Source organism: Dreissena polymorpha, chromosome 4 (genome assembly GCF_020536995.1).
Source record: "Dreissena polymorpha isolate Duluth1 chromosome 4, UMN_Dpol_1.0, whole genome shotgun sequence".
Lineage (NCBI taxonomy): Eukaryota > Metazoa > Mollusca > Bivalvia > Myida > Dreissenidae > Dreissena > Dreissena polymorpha.
In genome coordinates this window covers 106,104,353-106,131,251 of record NC_068358.1, presented here as the reverse complement: position 1 = coordinate 106,131,251, position 26,899 = coordinate 106,104,353, and the positions used below count along the sequence as shown (strand labels likewise).

General features: G+C 36.6%; 1 protein-coding gene across 2 annotated transcripts in view; it reads left to right on the top strand.

Annotated features, from left to right (window-relative positions):
* Window positions 1-25,304, top strand: part of LOC127878879 (uncharacterized) — a 57,474-nt gene extending 32,170 nt beyond the window's left edge. For both annotated transcript variants that reach the window (XM_052425406.1, XM_052425407.1), the window contains 8 exons: window positions 439-1,043; window positions 1,475-1,551; window positions 2,574-2,764; window positions 6,764-7,035; window positions 9,150-9,283; window positions 21,918-22,075; window positions 22,776-22,852; window positions 24,634-25,304. In XM_052425406.1, the coding sequence (XP_052281366.1) occupies window positions 439-1,043; window positions 1,475-1,551; window positions 2,574-2,764; window positions 6,764-7,035; window positions 9,150-9,283; window positions 21,918-22,075; window positions 22,776-22,852; window positions 24,634-24,675 (1,556 nt within the window). In that variant the 3' untranslated portion in view covers window positions 24,676-25,304. The remainder of the gene's footprint in view (window positions 1-438; window positions 1,044-1,474; window positions 1,552-2,573; window positions 2,765-6,763; window positions 7,036-9,149; window positions 9,284-21,917; window positions 22,076-22,775; window positions 22,853-24,633) is intronic.
* Window positions 25,305-26,899: the final 1,595 nt, after the last annotated feature.

Sequence of the window (26,899 nt, the reverse complement as noted above, 5' to 3'; positions counted from 1 at the left end):
AAACACAAACAAAGAAATGTCCATAAGTTTATTCAAACAAATTTATTTTGACAAAACGTCTTCTACCGCGTTCATACCTACGAGTAGCGACTTCTTGTTGTTTCGACAATGGCCCCTCAGTCTGTACGATTATAGGGTGGTGGTTTTCTGGAAAAAAAAACATGGCGGCCATTTTGATTATTTACGATAACACAACATATTTTTACCAATTTAGCAGCCAGGATAGCGTTGTATCAATGTATGACGCGCATCAGCTTTTTAATTTGATTTTTGGAGGTAAAAAACTGCGCGCTATACGTGGAAACCTACAGTAATGATAAATCACTATCAATTAAAGAAATGAAATGAATGAATGAAAAATAAAAAAACAAACAAGAGTATGTTGTATGTATCAAGCTCCACTATCCTGGTTCACAATGACTTCTGAACTTGCTTCAGTGGATCACCACAGTGATGCTGGGACTGGAAGTGTCCATAGTGAGATGGGACGGCTGAGCCTCAACACAGGTCCACACCAGGCAGGCCTGAAATCACCAAATAGCAGCAGCAGTCACCACAGTGATGCTGGGAGCGTCCATATTGAGATGGGACGGCTGACCGTTAACTCAGGTCCACACCAGGCAGGCTTGAAATCACCAAATGTCATCAGCAGTCACCACTCCCCAGCCAGCTCAGTGGGAAAGGGAGATAAACCTGGCATGTCCAGACAACTGGAGAGTGCTGATGATGAGTTGCCTCCCCTGGAAGAGCTTGTTTCCCCAAGAATGCCTGCTTTGGAGGGAAGAATGCCTGCCTTGGAGGGAAGAATGCCTGCTTTGGAGGGAAGAATGCTTGCCTTAGAGGGAAGAATGCCTGCCTTAGAGGGAAGAATGCCTGCCTTGGAGGGGATGCATGGGTATCATGGTTATGGATGCCTGGACGACATGCCACCTATTGAGGAAAACCTGCCCCAAAACCTTCCCCAAAAGGGGGCTATGGGGCGCCAAGAGATCCAAGGACATGTCAAAGTGCTGGTCACCAATTTTCCATACGGAACTTCTAAGGTATGAGGCAGCTGTGTCTTCTGTACTTTGAAAATCTTGGTTATTAGATTTGTTTATGGCAGGGGGACATATTGGCGTTCAGCCTCAAACAGATGGTTTCCGGTCGATTACTAAACTTACTGGAAATTATGATAAAGCAAGCTTGTATGAATACTTTGCCTTGAATTGTATTTTGTGCCAGCCATATCAATTGCAAGATCACTGCTCCTCAAAATAGAGGAATGCTTTCCTTGTTTGGGGGGGCATTTGTCTCTGACCTCTGAGCTCTTGTTACAATTAATGTGTCATCAATCCAATTAAAGCATTAATTGTTCTATTATGGTTAATACAACTATTCAATGCATTTCCTGAACTAGAAGAAATGGCATGGCTCCTTTTTAATTATTGTATCATCAGAAGAAGCATTTGAATCAATAGCTTATTTTTTGCAGGACGCCCTCTTCTATCTGTTTGAGAGGTTTGGTGTGCTGGATATCGGCATGATTAACCAGGCGGAAATGGGTAGAAGGTATGAGTTGGGATCGTTGTTTTTTTTTTAAATTGCAGAAATTTTGACTTAATCCTTTTCCACTTAGACACGTAGTTTCAGGCATTTGTAGTCACTTCGGAAATAAAATTTGATTTAAGACCTTTCTTAATAGATTTTAAGTTTTTAATGTTTCATTTCAAAACTTTAGATATTGATGAGCAGCAACCAGCATAAAACCTGAATAGACTTAAAGTTACTCGCAGGCTGTTCTGGTATTATGCTGTCTGCACATAGCCATTTTCACTTTGCTTCTAAGTGGGAAAGGGTTAACTCATTTCAGGAAAACATGTTGTGGTTTGTAAATTATAAAATTTAAACATAAAATAAACAATGATTTTACAACATCTTAATCAAAGGAATTGATTTGCCCTGTCTAAATGTCATTATGTAAGTATTAGCTCGATCCTATTTCCTATTGTGTTTTCTTTACAAAATATAATACATAAGTCTTCATTCAGTGTTCATGCCACTCAACTTTATGTTTATTAGGAGTCTAATCAATAGAATTTTCAAAGGTCACACACACAATGACATAATACTATTGATCTTTGATGTTGAGCAAGTCGGGTTATTGTTTTTCCCATCACACCTGCGTGAATGTGATGTACACAAATGAAGGTGCCAAAAATCTGGACCCAATTGGAAAACACCAAGAAGTCCCCATTTACACCTACATTTGCCAGTGAAAAAGTCTGTTTATAGCTACCTTAATCAGCTATCCGTTATGTCGACAACAACCCCAAAGAAAGCTGTGAATAGAAGTGCACAAACACTGACATTTTTGCATATTTTATTTAAACATATTAATTTTTGTTCAATGCTGTTGCTACAACGTTAATACCTACTTTTACCTGCCTTTAGTTATTCCAACAACAGCCCTTTCTGACTGTGAGATAATAGGTTGTAGTATTATGGAATGAATAATGGGTCTAATGTGATTATTTACACTTACATAATGACATTTTTGTAAGTGAGCAACCAGTCCGTTGTATTCTCTGCAGCACCCTTGCATACATCACCCTTGCCAACATGGAGCTGGCACAGCAAGCCGTGATGTCCCTCGACCAGACGATGTTCTGCAATCGCAAGCTGACTGTGGCCTTCACTCCAGATGTGGCCATGCAGTTGGACTCCACTGCTCATGCTTCACAAGACATGATGCAGAGATATGCTGGCAACTCTTTCCAGGAGTGTAAGTCTTTCAAGGGGTGTGAGCCTTGTTTTGTGAAAACTGGGCTTATGCATGGGCATAAAGCATAGTCCCAGATTAACCTGTGCAGTCCACACAGCCTTATCCAGGACGCTACTTTAGATTTGATTGATTCTTTCTTTTAACGAGGTCTCTTCTGAACCAGTAAAGGCCCAAAGTGTTTTAAGACAGGGAAAATGTTGACTTAAATTTTGAAATAAATGAACTTGTTCTCTTTTTAAAATCTTTTATTTTGAATGTCATTTAATGTATTTATTTACACCACTTTACTTTTCAGAATAATCTAAAATAAGAATTATTGCAACTAAACACACAATGATGAATCTAGTTTGCTTCCAGCTGGAGGCAAAACCAGTACTTTTTGGTGGAAATGTAGGATTTACCTGTATATCCTCTAATTACCGTGAGTTAAGTGGTTAAGGAAACAAGTAAAAGAATTTCTGAATTAAAATTCAAGCAATGCCGCAATAAACGATGAACCTTTAAAGATTTATTTAATTGCAGTTAAATCCATGTCAAAATTCTTTATTTACAGCGTGTTTAACCACACAAAGCCGATAGTTACATACACACGTGCAAATTACATCCACTAGGCGTGTTGTTAACCTGGTGTCGAGACGTCACATCCGAAAAGTGAGAGTACTCGATTGCAATAGGCATTATTTAGGTCAACAAAACTTCGAAAATTCTATTCACTGAACATATTTATACAAACTGAAAGATTAATTTAACTTTTTTATAACTTCTATTTACAATTTAACAAGTTTCTGTTTTATCGGTCCATCTTCTTTTGAGCAACATAGACACGAAAAAGTAACGAAACTCAACAATTAAAAAAAACAAAAGGTTTGCAATTTGTTTAAATAAAATTTTGGCATATATGTTACTATTAAAAGAATTGATAAAATTAGCATCCAATCTGGACAGGGTTTACCCGCTATACATGTGTATATCGTCATGTCACCTATTTTATTCGATTTGCACGCACAGATTGCTCCATGCAACATTTTCTGGGAATCGTGAAAAAGTAATAGAATTTTCTTTAAAATAAATCAAATACATGCAAGTGTTGTGTTTACACTAGCGCAGTGGTCTGCAATTTATGTGCAAGTTTTATGAAGAGTAACAAAAAAAATTGAATGGAATAGGCATAAATGTGGATTACAGTCCAACCCCTACTTCCGGTCACCCCTCATCGCCGGTCACCCCGTGTAGGCGGCCGGTCTGTGCCTCGACCGTCGATAAACACTATATAATGCACCCCTCTTAAGCGGTAACCTCGTTTCTCCGGCCAGCGGCCAGCAATTTTGCATCCCAAATGTTAAATTCCCCCCATATGAGTGGTCACGCGCAAGTAAGTCAGTCATGTACATTGGCAAAATTACACAGACGCAACGGCGAAAAAATCGATACGTACTTCCAGTCTGCGGTTTAGGCTCTGTAGTACTGAAGCGTGATGTGTGATAAACATTTTGACAGCCAGTTTGCAAATTGCAATTAATTAGCGGCGGATTATCGGGTTATCAGGTTAAAAGCAATATGCGACCGTTTAATCTTTTTGTTTCCGCACGTGTGAATATCACCTATTATTACTGGAAAGGAGATTTTTAATTTATAATTTATTATTTGTAGCTCATACTATTTCAAGCACACATTTATGACAATTATCGGCTAATTAAAAGTTAAAAAGAACAACAAAACTTTTCACCGAAATCAACTGATCTACATGTTATCTGTGCTACAATGTTTTTATAAAAAAAATCAATACACGCATGCTTTCGAACCATGGGTATGGCGTGACATTGTACATTGGTGCATACTTTTCGCGCGCTTTTGTCGGGACAAAGGAAATACACGATGCTAGAATTTGTAAACGTCTCGTTAACATTAAACAATCGGGAGTGTGTTTCGGATTACAAATTATTATTCTCATATGGGAATAAAACAAAACATTTATATTTGTTTTATATTTACAATGATTTCAATATTAATTTTGATAAAACTCTACGCGGCGAAAAAATGTTTTTATAATATTATGCATGAAAAGCACGATTACCAGGAGGATTACACCCGGTTGCTATTATCAGTCTCTTAAGTAACTGGCCACGATTTTATCGTGGAGGAGATCACTGTCGGGACCAATTCGTGTGGTAGGTATTCAAAGCCATAAAAATGCAATAAACCGATTAAATTATCGATATATAGTGACACGGGAGTTATTCACGCATAACTGATTCACAACTGTTCCCATCTTAAGTGCATTGAGGCCATACAACGCGCATTGTGTAAACAATGAATCATGAGAATGATTCTTTTTCATTGACTTGATTCTAATGATGATGATATTGATGATGATTGGAAAGATGAATAGAATATTTTTTTGAATGAAAATGTTGTCTTATAGCTGATTTTAGAAAGGAAGAAATAAAATTATTTTAAGTCTTTACATTGTTTAGTACATGTACACATATTTACCATTTTGTTTATACAAAAATTGAACAGTTGGCCATGCACTCATCAACTCCAGACTCCCTATGACCCAACCCCCTCTTAAGAGGCCACCCCGCTTAAGCAGCCAATTTGGCTGTTTCCCTTGACTGGCTGCTTAAGAGGGGTTGGACTGTATTGCAGTTGAAGTAAGATTTTGAAATGCAATTATACTGGTAATGTCCTTATTGTCCCCTACCGGTGAAACCGAAGGGGACTTATGGTTTGCACTCTGTCTGTCTGTCTGTCTGTTTGTCAGTCTGTCTGTCAGTCTGTCTGTCTGTCTGTCAGTCAGTCCTTCACACTTTTCTGGATCCTGCGATAAAAGTTTTTCATATTTTTTCATGAAACTTGAAACATGGATAGATGGCAATATGGAGATTATGCACGTCATTTCATTTTGTTCCTACGTCAAAGATTCTGGTTGCTATGGCAACAAATCTATATAAATATTTTTTTTTACTGACAATGGTGGAGTTTCACTGGTAGGGGACCATATTGCTTGGCAATCTCTTGTTTTAGTTGTGTTGGTATTTGTGTTCAAGTGTAGTAATGTGTGTAAAACAAAATACTCGGAGTGCATGCGTGTGACGTCATCATGAGAGCCGCATTCTCAATGTAAACAAAGGGATTGAAATTAGTGTATGCTCGAAATAAGGGAATCGTATGAAACCACAGAAATGTGAAATTATAATTTGAATTAAAAAAAGTGTTGCTTTGATTTTGACTAAATTATGCTTTTTCCTAGACACATACTAAAGACAGTTGGGAAATATACAAAATAAGACAATAGTCTCAGGGGTTGACAATTTTTTTTCAGCAACTTGCCCTGCAGGGCGAGTAGCTAAGAATTTTCACTTGCCCTGCTAAAATATGTACTTGCCCTGCAATTTATTGAAAAAATGCAAAAAATCAGTAACTTTTATGTTTTATTGTTATTTAGCCACTCTTTAAATCTAAAGATGTGAAGAATTTAGACGAAATTTATAAAAGTATTAAGAGACCGTATACCGTACTTTATAGAATACATTCACGGAACATACCGGTATAGGCGCGTATCGTGCAATGGACTAATTTTAGCTCAGTGTGCAATAATCAACATCCACTTAATTTTTAATCGTCGATAAAACGTTTTGTTTGGTAAAGATGTATTAAAACTTGAAATTTTAATCTTTTCGGCCAGAAATGCCACTCGCCCTGCAGGACGAGCGCTGCCGGAATATGCACTCGTCCGGAGCTGATTTCTAGTCATAATTACGAGCGGGCGAGTAGATTTGTCGAGCCCTGAGTCTATGAAGTTCATAAAAGGTCTAAAACCTTTAATATGTGTATGTCCCTTCAATAGTGATAATTCAAAATCATATAATGAGCTTATTGCTCCCTTTTTTGTGTTAAATAGGTCTTATTTAAACATGGGAAAATTTAGTTCATATATTGAATAAACTGCTATGCATTTGCATATAATTTATTTATTCATGTTTGATTAAATTTCAGCGCCAATGGGTGGAAGCAGGAGTCGACAGAATTACAACAACAATAGAGCAGAGCTCCAACAACTAGACTTCGCGGCAAGGGCTACACCTAGCAAGCCGATTGTGACGTCCAATGACTACACCTTTGCGCTGCTGACCTCCAAACTAAAGGACTACAGCAAGATCATGAGCAAGCTCTTAGGTGAATCAGATCTGCTGGTTGGCATGGTTACCAAGCTGATGATCACCCATGTAGAGAATGAGAAGTTCTTCTGGGCCCAACGACTTGAAGATGTGAGTTTCTTAACACTTCCCCGCTCAGAAGCAATATGAAAATTGCTATATGCAACCAGCAGAAAACCAGAACAGTCTGTGAGTAACTTGCAGGCTGTTCAGGTTTTTTGCTGTTTGCTGCTCATCAATACCTAAGTGATTAAAAAATAAAGCCTTTAAGACTTGAATCTTGGGAGAAAGGTTTTTAATTTAATCTGATTTTCTAAGGGATTTCACATGTGTCAAGGTGTTAAATGTTAATACAGAATTGTTAGTTCACCTGCAAACATAATTCTCATAGGAAGCTGTTAGGATGCCTTTTTGTCAGTCAGTCCTTGTTTCGGTAAACTTCTTTCTTCTAAGGACTTCTCCTCCTGTACTGCTGGGCAGATTTCAGCGAAACTTCACAGGAATTATCCGTGGGTGACTCTTTCAATGTTGTTTAAATTGATCCAGTCAGTTACATTTGAAGGGCGTATAAACTTAAATAGAATAAAAAACTGAATACTTTAATTATATCTTTAACCACAAGGGTCAGGGGTTTAATGTTTGGTTTGTAACATTGTCTAGTGGTCCTTTGCTAAGTTTTTACAAATCACGCAAGTGGGGTCAAAACTGACCACGTCCTAGGGGTCACATGGTTTGATTGAATAATGTATAGTAAATTAATTTAAAAATCTATGACACTGCATCTTATAGTTGTCCTCTGGTTAGTTTGTTCAAATCATGCACCTTAGGTCAAAACTTGCTACAGCCAAGAATGATCTGTATGCACCTACTCTGTAAAAATTTTCAAAATTTTCTCTTAATATAGCAAGGGTTGGGGTTAAATATACGTTGTGTAAAGTTTTATGGTATTTCTCGACCTTGATTGTTCAAATTGGATATTGCTGCTATGTGGCTTCAAAGTGCAGAAGGGGGCATTGTGGTTCACAAACGCAGCTCTAATTAAAAAAAAAATCTTAATTTTTGGACACCAAACAAAATTATTATTTTTAGGGTCCGAAAACTACGGCAAACTTTTTTTTCCAGAAAGCGCCTCATTTCTTTTTTATTGGTAAGGGAATCAGACCAGAATTTTATTGGTGGGTAACCCTATGCATTAATATCATCTTATACTTTAAAAAGTTTTATTCAATCTATACCCAGTAAAGTTTGATGCTGGCCAGAAATACAAAATAGGTAAATGAAAAGCCTGTTTGATACATAAAAATAAAATAAATAATTATACCCCCACAAACAAAGTTTAGGGAGGTATATAGGCATGAGCTTGTCTGTCTGTCTGTCGGTCGGTCCGTATTAAGTGTCTGCTCTCTAATTCAATTTGTTTTCATCCGATCTTCACCAAACTTGGTCAGATGTTGTATCTTGATGATGTGTAGGTCAAGTTCGAATATGGGTCATGGCGGATGAAAAACTAGGTCATGGGGTCACTAAGTGCGTTTTAAACATTGAGCATGGTGTCCGCTCTCTAATTCAAGTAGTTTTCATCCCATCTTCACCACACTTGGTCAGAAGTTGTATCTAGATGATGTGTAGGTCAAGTTCGAACATGGGCCATGCTGGGTCAAAAACTAGGTCACAAAGTCACTTAGTGTGTTTTAAACATTGAGCATGGTGTCCGCTGTTTTTTGTGAAGACAACATGCGAAATATTCTGTGTCAATGTGGCATGTGGGGGTATTCGTCACGTCTGTGACAAAGCTCTAGTAATAATAGTTATTATTTTTGTTTATACAAATCATCGTTCTGGTTTCATTGAATAGGGTAAAAAACAACACCAAGATAAAGAAAAAATAGTGAACTCTTAAAAGGGTCATTTATACTTTGCTAACAATTTCCCACTCAGAAGCAAAGCGAAAATGGCTATGTGCAAACAGCATAAAACCTGAACAGATTGAGAGTCACTTTGACTGTTTGCTGCTCATCAGTATCTAAGGGTTGAAAATGAAGCCTTTAAAACTTGAATTTAGTAAGAAAGGTCTTTAATTAAATATAACTTTCTAAGGGACTTCAAACAAGTCAAAATATGTGTCTAAGTGGTAAAGGGTTTACAATGAAAAGGGCTAATGTAAAACTGGTCAAGAAGTATTTTTGTTTCATGAACATCTAACCATTTATGCAAAACCCTTCCAGAATGTGAATGGTGCCAATGGCAACCTTCCCAAGCTACAGGAGCTATCACTGAGGCTTCAGAAGCCAGACCAGAAACAAGGGCCTATCAGAAGCCTGGGACGATGCACAGCTCAGTTTGAAGGGGACTGGTACAGGTAAGCAGTAGCTTGGGATATAAGTTTTTCTGTGGGAAAATGGGGTTACATGCATGTGCATAAAGTGTCTTCCCAGATTAGCCTGTGCAGTCGACACAGGCTAATCAGGGATAACACTGTCTGCTTGTATGTTAATTTTTGTTCAAAGGTTGTCTTGTCGTAGTGAAAATTCAGTTTAGGCAGAAAGTGTCGTTCCTGATAAGCCTCTGAAGACTGCACAGGCTAATCTGAAACAACACTATACGCACACCCTTTGCACAAACATTACACCAGGCTCATTTGTTGTTTGGCCATTTCTTTGCCATTTTCAATATTCTTTATTATCACATGCTGTACCCTGTTTCCAATGTAATACAACCATTACATATTTTGTAGCTCACCTGATTGCTCAGGTGAGCTTTTGTGACCGGTCTTTGTCCACCGTCCGTCCGTTGTCCGTCCGTCCACATTTGTTCGTAAACACTCTAGAGGCCACATTTATTGTCCAATCTTCATGAAACTTGGTCAGAAGATTTGTCCCAATGATATCTCCATCCAGTTTGAAACTGGGTCATGCTGGGTAAAAAACTAGGTCACTAGGTCAAAAAAACTGAAAAACCTTGTAAACACTGTAGAAGTCACATTTCATACCCAATCTTCATGTAACTCTGTCAAAATGTTTGCCTTAATGATATGTTTGTTGATTTCAAAAGTGGTTCCAGTCCGTTGAAAAACATGGCTGCCAGTGGGCGGGGCAGTTTTCCTTATTTGGCTATAGAGAAACCTTGTAAACACTCTAGAAGTCACAATTTTTGCCCAATCATCATGAAAGTTGCTCAAAACATTGGTTTTATTGATATCTCGGACGAGTTCGAAAATGGTCCAGATCGGTAAAAGAAACAGGGCGGCCACTAGCTAGTGGGTTGGGCATTTTTCTCTATATGTATATAGTGAAAACATGTGAACACTGTAGAGGTCACATTTTTGGCCCAATGTTCATGAAATTTGGTCAAAATGTTTGCCTTAATGCTATGGTGGTTGAGTTCAAAAGTGGTTCCGGTCAGTTAAAAAACATGGGCGCCAGTGGGCGGGGCAGTTTTCCTTATTTGGCTATAGAGAATTCTTGTAAACACTCTAGAAGTCACAATTTTTGCCCAATCATCATGAAAGTTGGTCAAAACATTGGTTTTATTGATATCTCGGACGAGTTCGAAAATGGTCCAGATCGGTGAAAAAACATGGCCGCCAGTGGGCGGGGCATTTTTCTCTATATGTATATAGTGAAAACATGTGAACACGCTAGAAGTCACATTTTTGGCCCAATTTTCATGAAAGTTGGTCAGAACATTTGTTTCCTTGATTTGAGAGTTGAGTTCGAAAATGGTTCCGGTCAGTTGAATAACATGGTTGCCGGGGGGGGGGAGTTTTCCTTATTTGGCTTCATAGAAACCTTGTTAACACTCTAGAAATCACATTTTTTGCCCAATCATCATGAAAGTTGGTCAAAACATTGGTTTTATTGATATCTCGGAAGAGTTTGAAAATGGTCCAGATCGGTGAAAAAACATGGCCGCCAGTGGGCGGGGCATTTTTCTCTATATGTATATAGTGAAACATGTGAACACTCTAGAAGTCACATTTTTGGCCCAATTTTCATGAAATTTGGTCAGAACATTTGTTTCCTTGAAATGAGAGTTGAGTTGGAAAATGGTTCTGGTCCGTTGAACAACATGGCTGCCGGGGGGGGGGGGCAGTTTTCTTATATTTATATAGAAAAAAAAGCTTTTGAACACTCTAGAAATCACATTTTTTGCCCAATCATCATGAACTTGGTACAAAGATTGGTTTTATATATATCACATAATTAATGCCATAATTATTGTCCTTAGATTGTCCAAATTTTCATTATATTATACAAAATCCTTGTAAACACTCTAGAGGTCACAATTTTGTTTCAGATTTTATGAATCTTGGGCAAAATATTTATTTTTGTAAGCAAAGTTTGATGTTTGGTTAGGGGGGTCAACTCAAAATATAGGTAACCAGGTCAAATCTTAAAAAAATTGCTCAGGTGAGGTTTTAGGATTGGTTAAAAAACACAAATATTTATTTTTATTATTTTATGTTTGAAATACCGTCCAACCATCGCACCCAAGAATCCCCCCCACCCCCCATCCACCCCTCACCCGATTTTTTTTTTTGCGTTTTTTTTCGCATTTTTGGAAGATAATGTAATAAATGTCCACACCCCCACACTATACACCCCTCTTCACTCCACCACTCCCTCCTTTGTGATTGAAAATGAGAGTCCCTTCACCTTTAAAAAGAAAATAGATGAGCGGTCTGCACCCGCAAGGCGGTGCTCTTGTTTTTAAATGTGTTAGATACAATGTCACCGGTAGTCGAGTTGAATATTAATAAATGTGTACGCGTGTGTATGCGTGTGTGTATGCGCGTATGTGTTTGTGTGTGTGCGCGTGCGTGCGTTTGTGCTTGTTTTTGTACGGTTTTTGTGCTTGTGCAAGCCATACATAGTTGAAATAATGCAAAGAAAAAAACAGTTACAAAATATACACATTTAAACAACAAAAAGGGAACACATATTGACACGCAAAAGGAAACGTTTTAAGTACATGCATATTATTTTATATATCTTTAAAGAAACATATACCCATCAAGAATACACCTTCAATTTTCATAAAGAAAAGCTATAATTCTTGAAATATATGGAAGATGCAACAACAGGCAAGCCATCGATAGCATTTAAAGAATTTTTGAACATTTAAACCTAAACCAAAAAACGAAATTGGCCTAAGTGCTCTATGCTTTTATGTGCAAAATTGATCCAAATGAAGAAGGGAAAATAGAGCAAAAAATTAGTTTCCAAGCATAATTCATGTAGTAACACTACCAGTTTAAACATGTTGTAAATATCACTTTAGAAAGAGTATTTGTTTTGAAAAAAAGTGTTAGATACAATGTTAGTTGAGTTGAATATTTATAAATGTGTATGAGTGTGTTTGCGTGTGTGTATGCGTGTGTGTATGTGCGTGTGTTTGTGTACGGTTTGTGTGTGTATGCAAGCCATACATAATTGCAAAACACAAAGAAACAAACAGTTACATAATATACACATTTAAACAACAAAAGGGAACACATATTGACACGCAAAAGGAAACACTTTAAGTACTTGTGCATATTATTTTATATCTCTTTAAAGAAGCATATACCTATCAAAAATACACGTTTAAAGTATAAAATATAAAATGTTTATCTAGTTGATAAAGCTACAAATTTTCTATAAAATGTATAAAAAAGAACAGTTGCCTATGATAACTTTTCGTGTCACTATAATGTTTTTATAACAGTGTTCTTCTATTTCGAGTAAGATAGTATCACTATACAGATGACGATGAATGTGTTTAGGTAGTTTATTTTGTGTTACTGCTACGGTCCGACACCTTTCGCGCGTATGTCTGACTTGCAGTTGTATTTCTCTGAGGCCAGGGTTTGTCAAGCCATTCTCGATATTTCTCATACGACACAGTCTCTCGTCTATCGCTGCCTCGGTAACGCACGAAGAGTTTGCCTTCAAAGGACCATGCCTTTTCAATGAAATCTGGTTTTTTGAGTCTTAGCGATGCCAGAACCTCTGCGTTGAGCTTCGTTAGGTCTTCATTAATGAAAAGACCTGAGCTTTTGAGCATGTTTGCTCTTTTCATTATTTCAATCCTTGTTTTACGCCTTAAGAACTTTACAATAACCAGCCTGCTTTTATTTTTCACAAATTTTCCCAGACGATGAGCCACATCAATGTCAGTTGTTGCAATCGGCATTCCTAGCTTTTTGGTAAGTAACGAGGCCATTTCATCTGCAACGACAGCCAATGGCAGGTTTTCCGAGTCGCGAGGCAATCCCGCTATACAAATTGAATTTCTGCGGCCATATTGTTCTAGATCATTGAGTTGTTCTGCTTGCTTTTGATTTGCATCATCTAGTTTCTGCTTCAGCATGTTTATTTCATTGTTTTTAGTTTGCACTAGTTTCTGCAGCGTTTCAATTTCTTTTGTTTGGTCAAATAAGTTGCCTTCAAGGATTTCTAAACGTTTAACTACAGACCTTAGAAACTTATCTTTGACCTCTTCAAAAGTATCTTTTATCAGATTTTTAAGGATCGACGTGTCCTTTTTGGTAAGAACATTTGACAGTTTTGCGTTAATGTCCTTTAGATGTTTTTCTATACAGAAAGAATCGGGTTCATCCTCTGTTTGTTTGCCTTAAAGATAATAAGCCAAAAATTTCTGTTTAGGATTTTCCTGCTCTATCTTTGTTTTCTATTTGCTCGCTGATTTTTTTTGCTGGTTGTTTGGAGTAACAAACGCCGACAAGTCTACATAGCTGTTTTCGGCGGTGTTGCCTTCACTTGACGATGAAGAGTGGGGCATTTTATTCATTTTGTCAAGACTTTAATTTGTGTCGGTTTAAGCCCATAATTGTCAGTATTGAAACGCCACTGATTTAAAGTGTCCACAAGCGTCCTCAAATATCTACAATTACGCGCTTTACTCTAGCGTGACGAGTTAATCGGATATACTGGTTGACACTATCCTGTGATTTACCTGTGATTTACCGTTAACTGTATCTATGTAAACATATGTAAACTGTCTTATTGAGTGGGTACCCCACCCGCTTGTTAAACAACGTGGCAAAATAATTTGTTTAAAATAAAGCGAATCTTAAATTTTCCTTTAAGGGTAGCATACTTTTTTTCTGTCCAGACTTTATACAGTTTCATATATCCATCCCGCGACCATTTCACTCAGATCACAAACTTTGTTATTATATCATTTATATCTTCTAAAAAAAGTGTGTTTACAAACGCAAGGCTACATTCCACTCTCAAGGAATTTCTGATAAAGTTCTTATGAAGTCTTTTTTCCCCTTCCAGAGGCTGAGGGATATATATTTGGGGTTGTCTGTCAGTCCTTCTGTCCCTGTTCATCAGTTCGTCCTTGTGTTACAGACTTTTCACAGCTATATCTCAGAAGCTGTATTAGATATAAACATGCAACTTCATGGGTGTAAAGATATCAATAAGGAGAAGTGCCATTCACAAGAACCATAACCCTACACTTTCTTAAATAGGAGTTGTTGCCATTTGCTTCTTTTTTTTTAATGAGGAAACTGTTTGGGGCTATAATTCAGATTCCATACAAGATATCAACCTGAAACTTCATGGCTGTATTGCTATCAATGAGGAGAAGTACCGTGGTTAAGAACCATAACCCAACACTGTCTTAAATTAGAGTTATTGCCCTTTGTTGTTTTTGATTGATCCAACTTTGTGGGTCTTTATCTAAGATAAGATACATGATTTCAACTTGAAACTTCGCGGATGTATAAATATAAATGAGAATTACAATGCATAAAAAGAATAACTCTATTCTTTATGAATGATTATACCATATATCAAGGGTTTTGCTCCCATCCTTAAACAAGATGTATATGGAGGGGATATCAATTAAACGACTTTGCTTGTTTTCTAGTGCAGTATTCATCACAATTTTACCAATTTTATATGACTGCCATGATTTTCTATGAAATGAGATTGATTTCACATTATTTTCTTAATAGTCCTTTGGCTGAATATGCTAAATCTCCTTTGTACAGTAAAGTATGTCAGAAATGTGGTTTCCTTGTGAAAAGTGTAAGATGATAGTACAATATTATCTTTCTTTATTTCCAATTTTTGAGCACAACATTGTTTCTCTTTTACATTTAAAAAAGTATCAGTGTACTGATGTTATCAAACCAATATCTGTAATTGCATGTTCACGCTATGAACAGATTTATTTAACGCTTAGCATTGTTAATTGAGTGAGAAACTTCAAAGACTATGAGATTTACAATTGTTTTTTGAATATTCCATCAAAAAAGGCTTTAGAAATAAGTCTTATAGTACAAAATGTAGAACTTAATTATGAAACTGCAAATATGTTAGTTAACAATGAATTTAATTTGAAATTACTTATAAAAAATAGAATGGTTTCAGAATTCTTTTCCATTTGAAGTTATTGAGTACCTACATGCATCAAAATAATCAGTTCAGTCAATCTTAAATTCACCAATTAAGGGATTGTGCTGCTTTTTAGCTCGACTATTATATATGAAATATATATAGTGGAGCTATCCTACTCAGCCAGGCATCGGCGTTTGCGTTGGCGTTAGCGTGCAAATGTTAAAGTTTGCGTACTACCCCAAATATTTTCTATGTCCCTTGACATATTGCTTTCATATTTTGCATACTTCTTTACCAACATGACCCCAACCTATACACAAGAGCAGGCAACTCTATCAAGCATTTTGTAATAATTGACATGACGCCGCCTGTCAATCAAATCCTTATCTAAGAATTGATCTACCAATCAGCGATCGATTTATCGGGCGCGCGAGTTAGCAACAAACTGTCCGCCATTTCCTAGACAAGCTATGTCTAGGTTCACTTTTATTTCAACAAGTTTCTTTTGTTTTCCTCTTTAAAAAAACGTAGATTAAAATGGTAAAACAGTGTCAATGGGGATTATGTAACTGGAAAATCAATATCCTGTCAGATTAGTTGGTGGCATTGAATTTATATCGTTTCCAAAGCCGAAAAGAGATCTTGAGAAGTGTAAGAGATGGATGAATGCAAGCGGTCGCCCCCACGAACAACTGAACTTCAAACACTGTCAAAGACAATTACAATATCTTATTATCGAATATACTAGCAGATTTAAATAGTTTATGTTATCGATCCGATCATGACATAATAGTTCATGTTTTTTATAGTTTTGTCAGTTACTATGTGAATAATAGAAGTTAGGTTCATCTACATTACTTTAAGAGAAGTAAAACCCAGCATGAAGCCTAATTCATGTTGTTTTATTATGCCCCCCTTCGAAGAAGAGGGGGTATATTGCTTTGCTCATGTCGGTCCGTAGGCCGGTCGGTCGGTCCGTCCACCAGGTGGTTTCAGGATGATAACTCAAGAACGCTTGGGTCTAGGATCATGAAACTTCATAGGTACATTGATCATGACTCGCAGATGACCCCTATTGATTTTGAGGTCACTAGGTCAAAGGTAAAGGTCACAGGTGAAGGTCACAGTTACTGGAAATAGGCATTATAAGGATTTAGCATGGTTCAAAAAAGGGAAACAACTACGGTTTATGCATGTCCTTTTTATTACAGATTTGCCTCCCTTTAATTCATTCAAAATCTCATTTTACAGCAGAGATTCCAAATCTGACCTGTAAATGAGCCCCATATTTACTGCCAGTGCTAGGTTACCTTTTCCCATTTGATCATTCTTAAGTATTGGTATTGTATTACTACTACTACTACAACTACCTACTACTACTACTACTACTACTACTTCTACTACCTACTACTACCTACTACTACTGCTGCTGCTGCTGCTGCTGCTCCTCCTCCTCCTCCTCCTCCTCCTCCTCCTCCTCCATCTCCTCCTCCTCCTCCTCCTTCTCCTCCTCCTCCTCCTCCTCCTCCTCCTCCTCCACCACCACCACCACCACCACCACCACAACCACCACCATCACCACCACCACCACCACCACCACCACCACCACCACCACCACCACCACCACCACCATAGGGGGCCATGCATGTTTTACAAACAGCCCTTGTTACTCTGATATTAATGCACTTTATTGTCATTATACATGTTATTAGAAGGTGACACGTGATATCTTATCTAAATAACGGTATCTACACATGTGCAGACATGTAGTGTCACCAATGAACGCTTTTAATCCACACTTGGAGATCGAATGCCTAGTTCTCATTCTTTCCAACGAGTTTAGTTTATTTTGTTTAAAATAAAACGGAAATGAAATATCGCAAAACGGTGTAAATAGGGATTATGTAACTCTGACATTCGATATCCAGAAAGATTTCCAACGCTGAACGTGGTCTTGACAATAGCGAATGGAAGTTTCTAATGTGTAGAATTACCGAGATCCCCCTTATAGAAAATTAATTTATTTCAAAATCTGGAAATGTCATATAAGCAATATCTAAGCATTATTAAGTATGAATTATATCATGTGTGCATGTAAAATAATAGAGAATATTGGTACCCACTTTGCGTTACTTAACAAAATCCCCGTTATTAATCGAGTTTTTGTGTGTGTCAGAAACAATTGAAAATCATTTTATGTTACTATTTTAATAAAAACGTATCGATAAATGCCATTGTAAAAGAGTTATTATTACTGATATAACCAATAAATGCGGTACCTGCGCGTGCGTCTGATACTGGTAGCTATATTTAGTAGCCTGACTGAGTTTTACTTCATATATACAACGCTAATTTATATCGAGACAATGACCAAACTGATTGTGTTGTGCACTTTCAATTATAGTGAATGATAAATGTCAAATAAGCAATGTTTTAATATTATTATTATCAAGTTTATACGTAATAACATGTGGGATTTAGGTACCCACTAGGCGTCAGAAAGCGCGTGAAACTTCACCGAAATCCCAGTTATGAAGCGATATTTCGTGTCAAATACATGAGGGAAAATGTTTTGTTAATATTTTCGTAAATAACATGGGTAAATACCGGTGTATAAGTGTTAATTTATTGCTAATAACACCATTACACGTAGTAACATGTTCGATTTCGGTAAGGGAGCAAGCGTTTGAGAGCGTGTTTATTGTACCTAAAAAAAACGTTATAAATAGCTGATTTCTACTACCTTATCTATTACCTGATGTATACATGTTTTTACGAGGCACGATTAAATTTGCTATTTAAATTCTTAAAATGACGTTATAAGTGTTAAAAAATTGCATGAACACTTGCGAGTAAACATCGGGTAATGTTGCTATTTAAAGTTATGATGCAATTGACGTCCAATCAAGACGAGGGTTTTCAATTTGCACGTGCATACGTTAATCACGTTCCAGGATGTGCGCGCATCGGGCACTACGTAATGTTCTAAAATAACTGCCATTCTTGAACCGTATTTAATTATATACATTGTCCGAAAACGTATTAATAACTTGTTAAAAATGAATTGCCACGAAAATAAACACGTTCCATAGGGATATATATGATTGGGGTGTAAATCTATTTCATTCTTATTGTTGTTTGATTCCATTATATGGTAATTGTAAATGTTTAAAGCAAGTCCCGTTTCCATACATGCCATAATTTTTAAGTTCCAAAGCGGGACATTCCATAAAAAATTGTCGGGACATTTGACCCAAAAGCGGGACACCTAAAACGATTTATCATCCCAACTTTACTGTAGTCAGTATAGTACTAACAAAAACTCATGATACTTTTATTCAAGACATAAAACATCTGATATGAAGCATGGAATCTAAAACATAACAATAACAGTTTTATAAAATAAGACAATAGCAAACAACGAGGAAAATATTCATCTTTTTAGAGTACAAAATCTAGAACATTACGACAACAATACTCATGATATTAATTTCAATGGCAAACATTAACGCAGGGGAGGCTATCCAGTACACTGAAAGTACGGGTTACAGTAAACTATCTACCGAACAGTTACACACGGATTGCGCGGCCGTACACATTTCAGAGGTAGGTTTTTGGTGGAAGCAAACCGTCTTTGTGTTTATTTTACCTCTCAACAACGCCTCAACCGTTTTTACACCAACAAAAACAAAAGCACAAGAGAAGTCTATGGCTGCTTTACTCGAATTTTTTTTCTCTAATGTTAATAATCATATTTTGTTTTCTTCTTATATACACAGATTAAACTGAATTGTGAATTGTCAGGCGCTGTATTGGGGTAGCGTCAAACTGTCATGAATAACAACACGTTGTTTTTATTACAATAACACAAGACAAGATGGGCACCACTTTTACTGTTTGTTGCGATGTTTTTTTAAGCATGTATCCATGCGCAGTTTGTTACTTGTCAATTGTCGCGGCTTAATTGGAGTAGGGTCAAACTGTCATGCATAGCACCTCGTGGTTTTTAGCTTAATTGGAGTAGGGTCAAACTGTCATGCATAGCACCTTGTTGTTTTTATTACAATTACACCCAATTACACTAGACAGGATGGGTATCACTTATTGGACTGTTTGTTGCGATTTTGGTATATTGCACACATTCGGATTATCCCGCTATTTATGAACTAAACATTGAATGTAAAAGACTCATTAATTACGTAGAGTTAATTTTACAAAACAATTGTTTTGTAAACCGTTTCAAACAAATACAAAAATAAACACATTTTCAACATTTATTTCATTATAATACAACTATCGATAGCAATAAGCGACCACTATCTTGAAGACCACCATGGTGTGAATGCCTGATAAAATCAATAATTTGCCGATAAATCGCTGACAAGGTGTCATAACACTGGTACACACGATAAGTAGAATCGGATTGTTAATTGGGGGCAATAAAGGGATTAGCGGGGGTAGGTGTTAGCGAAACAGAGCTTCAATAGCGAATTTTATTGGGAACCTATAGACCTTACATCGTTTTTTACGAATGTCGGGACAAATCGTCTCATATCGGGACGGCGGGACAAAGGGCCCAAAAGCGGGACTGTCCCGCCGAGATCGGGACGTATGGCATGTATGCCCGTTTCCGAGATCATATACGAGAATTACTGTGAAACCATTTATTTTCTTCAGCACGAAATTTCGTCCTTTTTAAAAAAATGACTATTTCGTCAGCACTTAAATTCGTCCATTTCTGGTTTTGAAAAAAAAAACGTCCGATTTGTTTGTTATGTTTGTAATACATAGTAGTCACTTGCAGGAGGTGGGCCTTGTTTGGCATATGCCAATTAACAAGTCTGTTATTTCAGGTGATAGTAACTGTCCCTTATTATGCCCCCCTTCGAAGAAGAGGGGGTGTATTGCTTTACTCATGTCGGTCGGTCTGTCGCTCGGTCTGTTGGTCAGCCGTATTGCATTCGCGTTTTACAGGAAATGTCAGTTGTCAGTACACTGTATAATGTACACCCCTTTGTGTCAAAACCGGATTTAACTTGAGTGTGAATAGTCGACTGTTTCATGTTCTTTGTATCAATACCATCCGGGTATCTGTACTATAAGAATACCAGTCTACAAACAAGGTGCGCGCTTCCGCATATGGGTATTCGGACGTTCAAAAAATTGACCTACATTTAGCGTTCACGCCGTCGAACGCATTTAGCAATATAACTCGTTTTCTTTTCACTATTTCTTTGCTTGCAAAAAAAAACTAGTGGCTTATGACTTACCTTGCAATCTTTTTTTACTTGCATTTTGCGAGTGTGCGAGTCTTAATTTTGAGCCCTGTGTATATGCGTGGATTACGCTGGATTTAAATGCCTCATGCCTACGGTAATTCAGTCTTATTTGTTTCAAATATGGGACATGATTGTTCGTTAGGATCTTGAATTCGTCCATCGGTCGAAGGATGAAAAAGACGAAAATTAATGTCTGACGAATAATAATGGTTTCACAGTACTTCAATATGTTTACTGACATCTACAAACACTGTTTTGACAAACAACACGTGCTTATCTTAAGTTTGTGTTTCGTAATACATAGGATATTGGATTTTCGATGCTTGATTGGGCAATCAAACAAAGACGCAGTCGGCGGTCTTCAATATGCCTTTTGTTCTGACCAACATAATAATTAATAGTGCACATGCTTATCTAACATTTAGGGATAAGAAACACGGGTTCTAGACACTTTGTGCTTGTTTGGGCCATAAAAAGCAATTCCAGTGGCTATTTTCAGTAGCACACCTGTTCAGAAACTTACAAGTTCGAGTAACAAAGCAGAGATTATGATCTGAAAACTGCATGGAGTGTGAAATGAAACAAAATGCCAACAAAATAAAAAAAAAATCTTCAATTAAGTCCTTTGAAGTCATATAATTGACCTTTGACCTTAAAGGATGACCTTGACCTTTGACAACTAAAAATGTGCAGCTCCATGAGATACACATGCATGCCAAATATCAAGTTGCTATCTTCAATATTGCAAAAGTGTATATTAAATGAGCAATTTTTTATGCCCCCGGATCGATAGTTCGGGGGTATATTGTTTTTGGCCTGTCTTTCTGTCTGTCATTCTGTCATTATGTCCGAAAACTTTACTGTACAGTTAAGTTTTGCAATAACTTTTGAAGTATTGAACATAGCAACTTGATATTTGGCATGCATGTGTATCTAATGGAGCTGCACATTTTGAGTGGTGAAAGGTCAAGGTCATCCTTCAAGGTCAAAGGTAAAAAAAAGCAAAAAAAAGCAGTGCATTAGGGGGCATTGTGTTTCTGACAAACACATCTCTTGTTTCCAATTATTATTATAATAAATTTGAGTCAGTGACGTGATGTTTTGGTCCTATGAATCCAAGTCTGGTCCTGCAAGTTTTATAAGTCCACAAGACCAAATGTCCTGTGGACTAAAAATACTTTTGGGAATGACTGAAGTTCTAAACTGACCACCAGTTGAGGCCAAATCTTGGAAACTTGGCTTAATCCATGTAAAGTGTGGTCTCAGATAAGCCTGAGTTTTCTTTCAATGTCATATAATGGAAAACATTCAGCAGTATCTTATTATTGATGTCTGTTTTGTGTTTTAATTCAATCAGGGCCTGGTGTAATGGAGAGACCACCAAGAATGGCATTGAGATGGCTGATGTTTTCTTCATTGATTACGGCAACAAGGCCCTCATCCCCAAGTGTGAAGTGTTGTGCACTCAAGGCTTTTGGACTATGCCACCAATGGCTTCACCATTCAAGCTCTCCGGTAAGCAAGTAGTGAAGGTAGATCAGTTTAAGAGTTTTAAGTTAACTATATGAGCCTTGCTCTGGAAAAATGGAGCTTAATGCATGTGTGTAAAGTGTTGTTTCAGATTAACCTGTGCAGCTTGCATAGGCTCATAATGTCCCTCTGATTAGCCTGTGTGAACTGCATAGGTTAATCTGGGACAACATTTTACACATGCATTAAGCCCTGTTTTCCCAGAGCATTTGTCAGATGTGTGCCATTTCTTGAACTTTGAGATGCGTTACAGACTTGTGTCTCTTATCTCCTCAATCAAAGGTGAATATTAACCCTTTCCCCCATAACAAGCATAGTGAAAATGGCTTTTGCTACCAGCCTAAAACCAGAAGAGCCTGTGAGTAACTCACAGTCTGTTCAGGATTTATGCTGTTTGCTGCTCATCAGTACCTAAGGTTGAAAATGAAGCCTTTCAAACTTGAATTAAATAGGAAAGAACTTGAATTAAGTAAGAAAGGTATTAAATTAAATGCAACTTTCTAAAGGTCTATAAATGCGTCAAAATGCGCATCTAAGTGGTAAAGGGTTAAACAATTAAGAATATTATGACTAAAAATTATTCAAGGAGGGAATTTTTTATTATTTATTTAATGGCATTTCTGTTATTCAAGATAAATATCACGGAATGGAAAGATGATTTTCAATGATTGGTTATACTTTACAGCTCCTGACTTAGAGTTGCCCTCGATGGTTAATCAAGTGGTAACAGTGCAAGTGGTTGAACCTGGGATCCACCAGACAGTAAGTTCCCTATGTCAGGGGTGACGATTTTTAGTGTCCTAGACTATTTGTAAGATCCTTGTCAACTTTAGGAGATAATATTGGGTGAGGTGTGTGGGGATGAGGGAGTTAGGAGAACCCAAAATGTGATTCGGATTGTAAGCCATCATCCATTCAGTAAAACATTTACTATACCATCTGATTCACATTGAGTATTCTTGTTTGAAGTGGGATTTTGTATCAGCCAATAATAAAGCGTCTTGTAATGTCCAATCAATATTTCTCTTGTATATTTTATCGAATCAATTAAAATTTGATTGATTATTGTTAGTATAGTCAATCATCTTGCTGAAAATGGATGTTATATACTATACACGCATACAAATTTAATGAATTTCATAAATCTGTTAAAAAAGAGTTTAATTTCAAATGTTGGAAAATGAAATGGATGTAATAATTGGTAGAGACATGCAGACTGTTTCATTTAATGGCGACTGGTCTTACTGTTTCATTTAATGGCAACTGGTCTAACTATATTGTCCTGGCATTACTATGTGCAAGCTTGGTCATAAACAAATAAGTACGGAAGTTGTCATCTTTGTTCTTTTTACTTTGTTCTATAATGAGGACAAGTATAAACTTCTATAAAATGGAAATGTCAATCTGGTCAATATATACCTAATTTATGTGAATTTTTATGTACAACGTATGTTTTGGTCTTCATTATGATCAATTTTGCTTAAAAAGATTGCTGAGACTCTGATTTTCATTATATGTAGCATTATAATGAGCATTGCACATGAAGGTTTGATGATGGCAGAAAAGTTCCCCTTTTCTTCCAAATTGTGCATTCTTACTTCTGAACCTTGCACACTGTATGTTACACACCTAGTGACAATTTGTGTAGTGAGATGCAGGGACCCACCAAACAGAGCATTCAACTTATAGTACAAAGTGTCATCAGACCCCTACAATTGACACATTTTAATAACCTAAGCAGTCCAATATCAAAGAAGCAACTTTTATATTAAAAGAAAACAGGCTCAAATAAGGTCTGATAAAATACTTGGAAAGCTTGAAACCAGTAATTTCTTTGTTCATAATCTGGAAAAAAACAATGACATGTAGTTATGACAAAATTATTTTGATTAAATAAACAGTAAGTTCTTAGAATGTTAATTATACCCCCACAAACAAAGTTTAGGGGGGTATAAATGAGTGAGCTTGTCTGTCGGTTGGTCGGTCTGTATTAGGTGTCCGCTCTCTAATTTAAGTTGTTTTCATCTGATCTTCACCAAACTTGGTCAGATGTTGTATCTGGATGATGTCTAGGTCAAGTTTGAATATGGGTCATGCCGGGTAAAAAACTAGGTCACGGGGTCACTTAGTGCGTTTTAAACATTGAGCATGGTGTCCGCTCTCTAATTCAAGTAGTTTTCATCAAAGCTTCACCAAACTTAGTCAGAAGTTGTATCTAGATGATGGCTAGGCCAAGTTCGAACATGGGTCATGCCGGGTAAAAAACAAGGTCACGGGGTCACTAAGTGTGTTTTAAACATTGAGCATTTTTGTGTGAAGACAACATGCAAAATATTCTGTGTCATTGCGCTGCATGTGGGGTTATTCGTCTCTCCTGTGACAAAGCTCTAGTTTTTGCATATTAATATTTACTGTTTTATATATTGTTACATTTGATTCATATTCAGAACTTTGTATCTACTGTTAACTGGCTTTATATATTGGTTCTTTTTCAGAACTTTGTATCTACTGTTAACTAGCTTTATATATTGGTTCTTTTTCAGAACTTTGTATCTACTGTTAATTGGAGCAGTACAGTTGATTAATGAAGATGACAAGAGCTCTCAAGTGCTTTCTATCCAACTGTTTAGTGCCTAATTGTGCTGCAAAGAAATGCAGTTTAAATAACCACGGTTAATTGTTAACAAAAACTTATAATAAAAAAATGTTTTTTGGATACCTGGAAGTACAGTTAATTAGCTTTGGTTCAGTTTTGTTGTACAAGTGTTCTGTACATAACTTCAGATGTTTAACAAAGTTTTTAAGTGTTTTTATACAGTAATGTTTCTCCCCATATAGCTGAAGAGAGGCTTTGGAATATTGTGTTTTTACTTTATTTGTGGAAATATACAGAGTTTGTATAATCCACTTTGTTACCGTTTATGATTTTGTTTTACACAATTTAATGTTGATTGTCTCTCCTAGCATGTGACTTCCTGTATAAGTCAACATAATTTTATGTGAGATTCATACAGGTTTAAGATTGAAATGAGCTGTGCTCTGTGAAAAGGGGCTTGAATTCATGTGTGTTAAGTGTGCAACAAAACTTTTTGCACATGCATTAGACCCCCTTTTCACAGAGCAAGGCCCAAATGATATGTACAAATAGCTTTTAAATAGTCTGTACATGAATTGGGGAGTTTTGATGGAGTCTGTTAATAAATTGATGTGTTTTTATGGAGTCTGTTTATGAATTGATAAGATTGTATGAATGTGTACATGAATAATTTAGTTTTTATGGAGTCTGTACAGGAATTGATGCATTTTTATGAAGTCTGTACATTAATTGATGAGTTTGTATGGAGTCTGTACAGAAATTGATGCGTTTTTATGAAGTCTGTACATGAATCATTTAACTCTTATGGAAATGTTTTGGAGAATTTCAGTTTTTTCCTTCCCTTGCATTTTAGCCTGTTTCACAATTCTTTGTAAAATAAGGTACAGTTTTTAAAGTTAGTTAGTAAATTACTGTAATAAAACCGCTGTTGATGTCTGTAACAGTGTTTACCAGTAACGAACTACCTACCAATGCCTCATGATTAGTTGATCCAGCTGTACCATGAACATGGTGCTGGTTTCCTCTATTGTGTAAAAGTTTTACATTTAAGCCCTCAGGTAGAGGTAAAATCTCACCTTTTTATGCCCCTGGATCGAATGATCAGGGGTATATTGTTTTTGGCCTGTCTGTCATTCTGTCCAAAAACTTTAACCTTGGTTAAAGATTGATAACTTGCAATATTGAAGATAGCAACTTCATATTTGGAATGCATATGTATCTCATGGAGCTGCTCATTTTGAGTGGTGAAAAGTCAAGTTCAAGGTCATCCTTCAAGGTCAAAGGTCAAATATAATTGTATTTTTCTTTCCTAAAACTTTAACCTTTGTTAAGGTTAGGTCACAACTTTTTGAATATTGAAGATAGCAACTTGATATTTTGCATGTATGTGTATCTCATGAAGCTGCACATTTTGAGTGGTGAAAGGTCAAGGACATCCTTCAAGGTCGAAAGTAAAAAAGAAACAATCCAAGGGAAGTAATAAGCTTTAAAAGGGAGATAATTTCTAATCCTGCCAAATGATATATTAAAATATTATTTCAAAGCGGTGCAATAGGGGGCATTGTGTTTCTGACAAACACATCTCTTGTTTATTATAAATTCAAATAATGTCATCATTTAAATTTCATTTATTTAAACTAAATAAGTCCACAAAATTTAATGTCATAAGAAGCTGTACAGACATGTTTAAGTAGAAAAAAGTTACTATTAAGTATGATTTACTTTAAACATCCTTATTATTTATTTTGACACTAGGGATTGTACAAAGAGATTATTCTTGTTTTATTTTCAAGTATATTTGAGACATGCTCTGTGAAAAGGGGGTTTAATGCATGTGCGTTAAGTGTCGTCCCAGATTTGTTTGTGCAGTCTGCACAGGCTAATCAGGGATGACGCTTTGCCCCCAAACTAGATATTTGATAACAAGAGACTTTCTTTAAAAGAAAAATATTATAAAAGCAGAAAGTGTTGGTATGACATTTTACTCACATGCATTAAACCCCCTTTTCACAGAGCAAGGCTCATATATATTATGTTTGTAGAAGACCTTCAACAAGCATAGAAGGTAAAAATCAAAGTTAAACCTTTCCCTTGTGTTTCAATTATTACGTGATTCAAAATTTTGTTTTTATCATTTACATTTTTTTTTTAATACTTGAATAACTTTGTTGTAGTACACCTTTCTGTTATTGTGTAAGTGTGTGTACGTACGT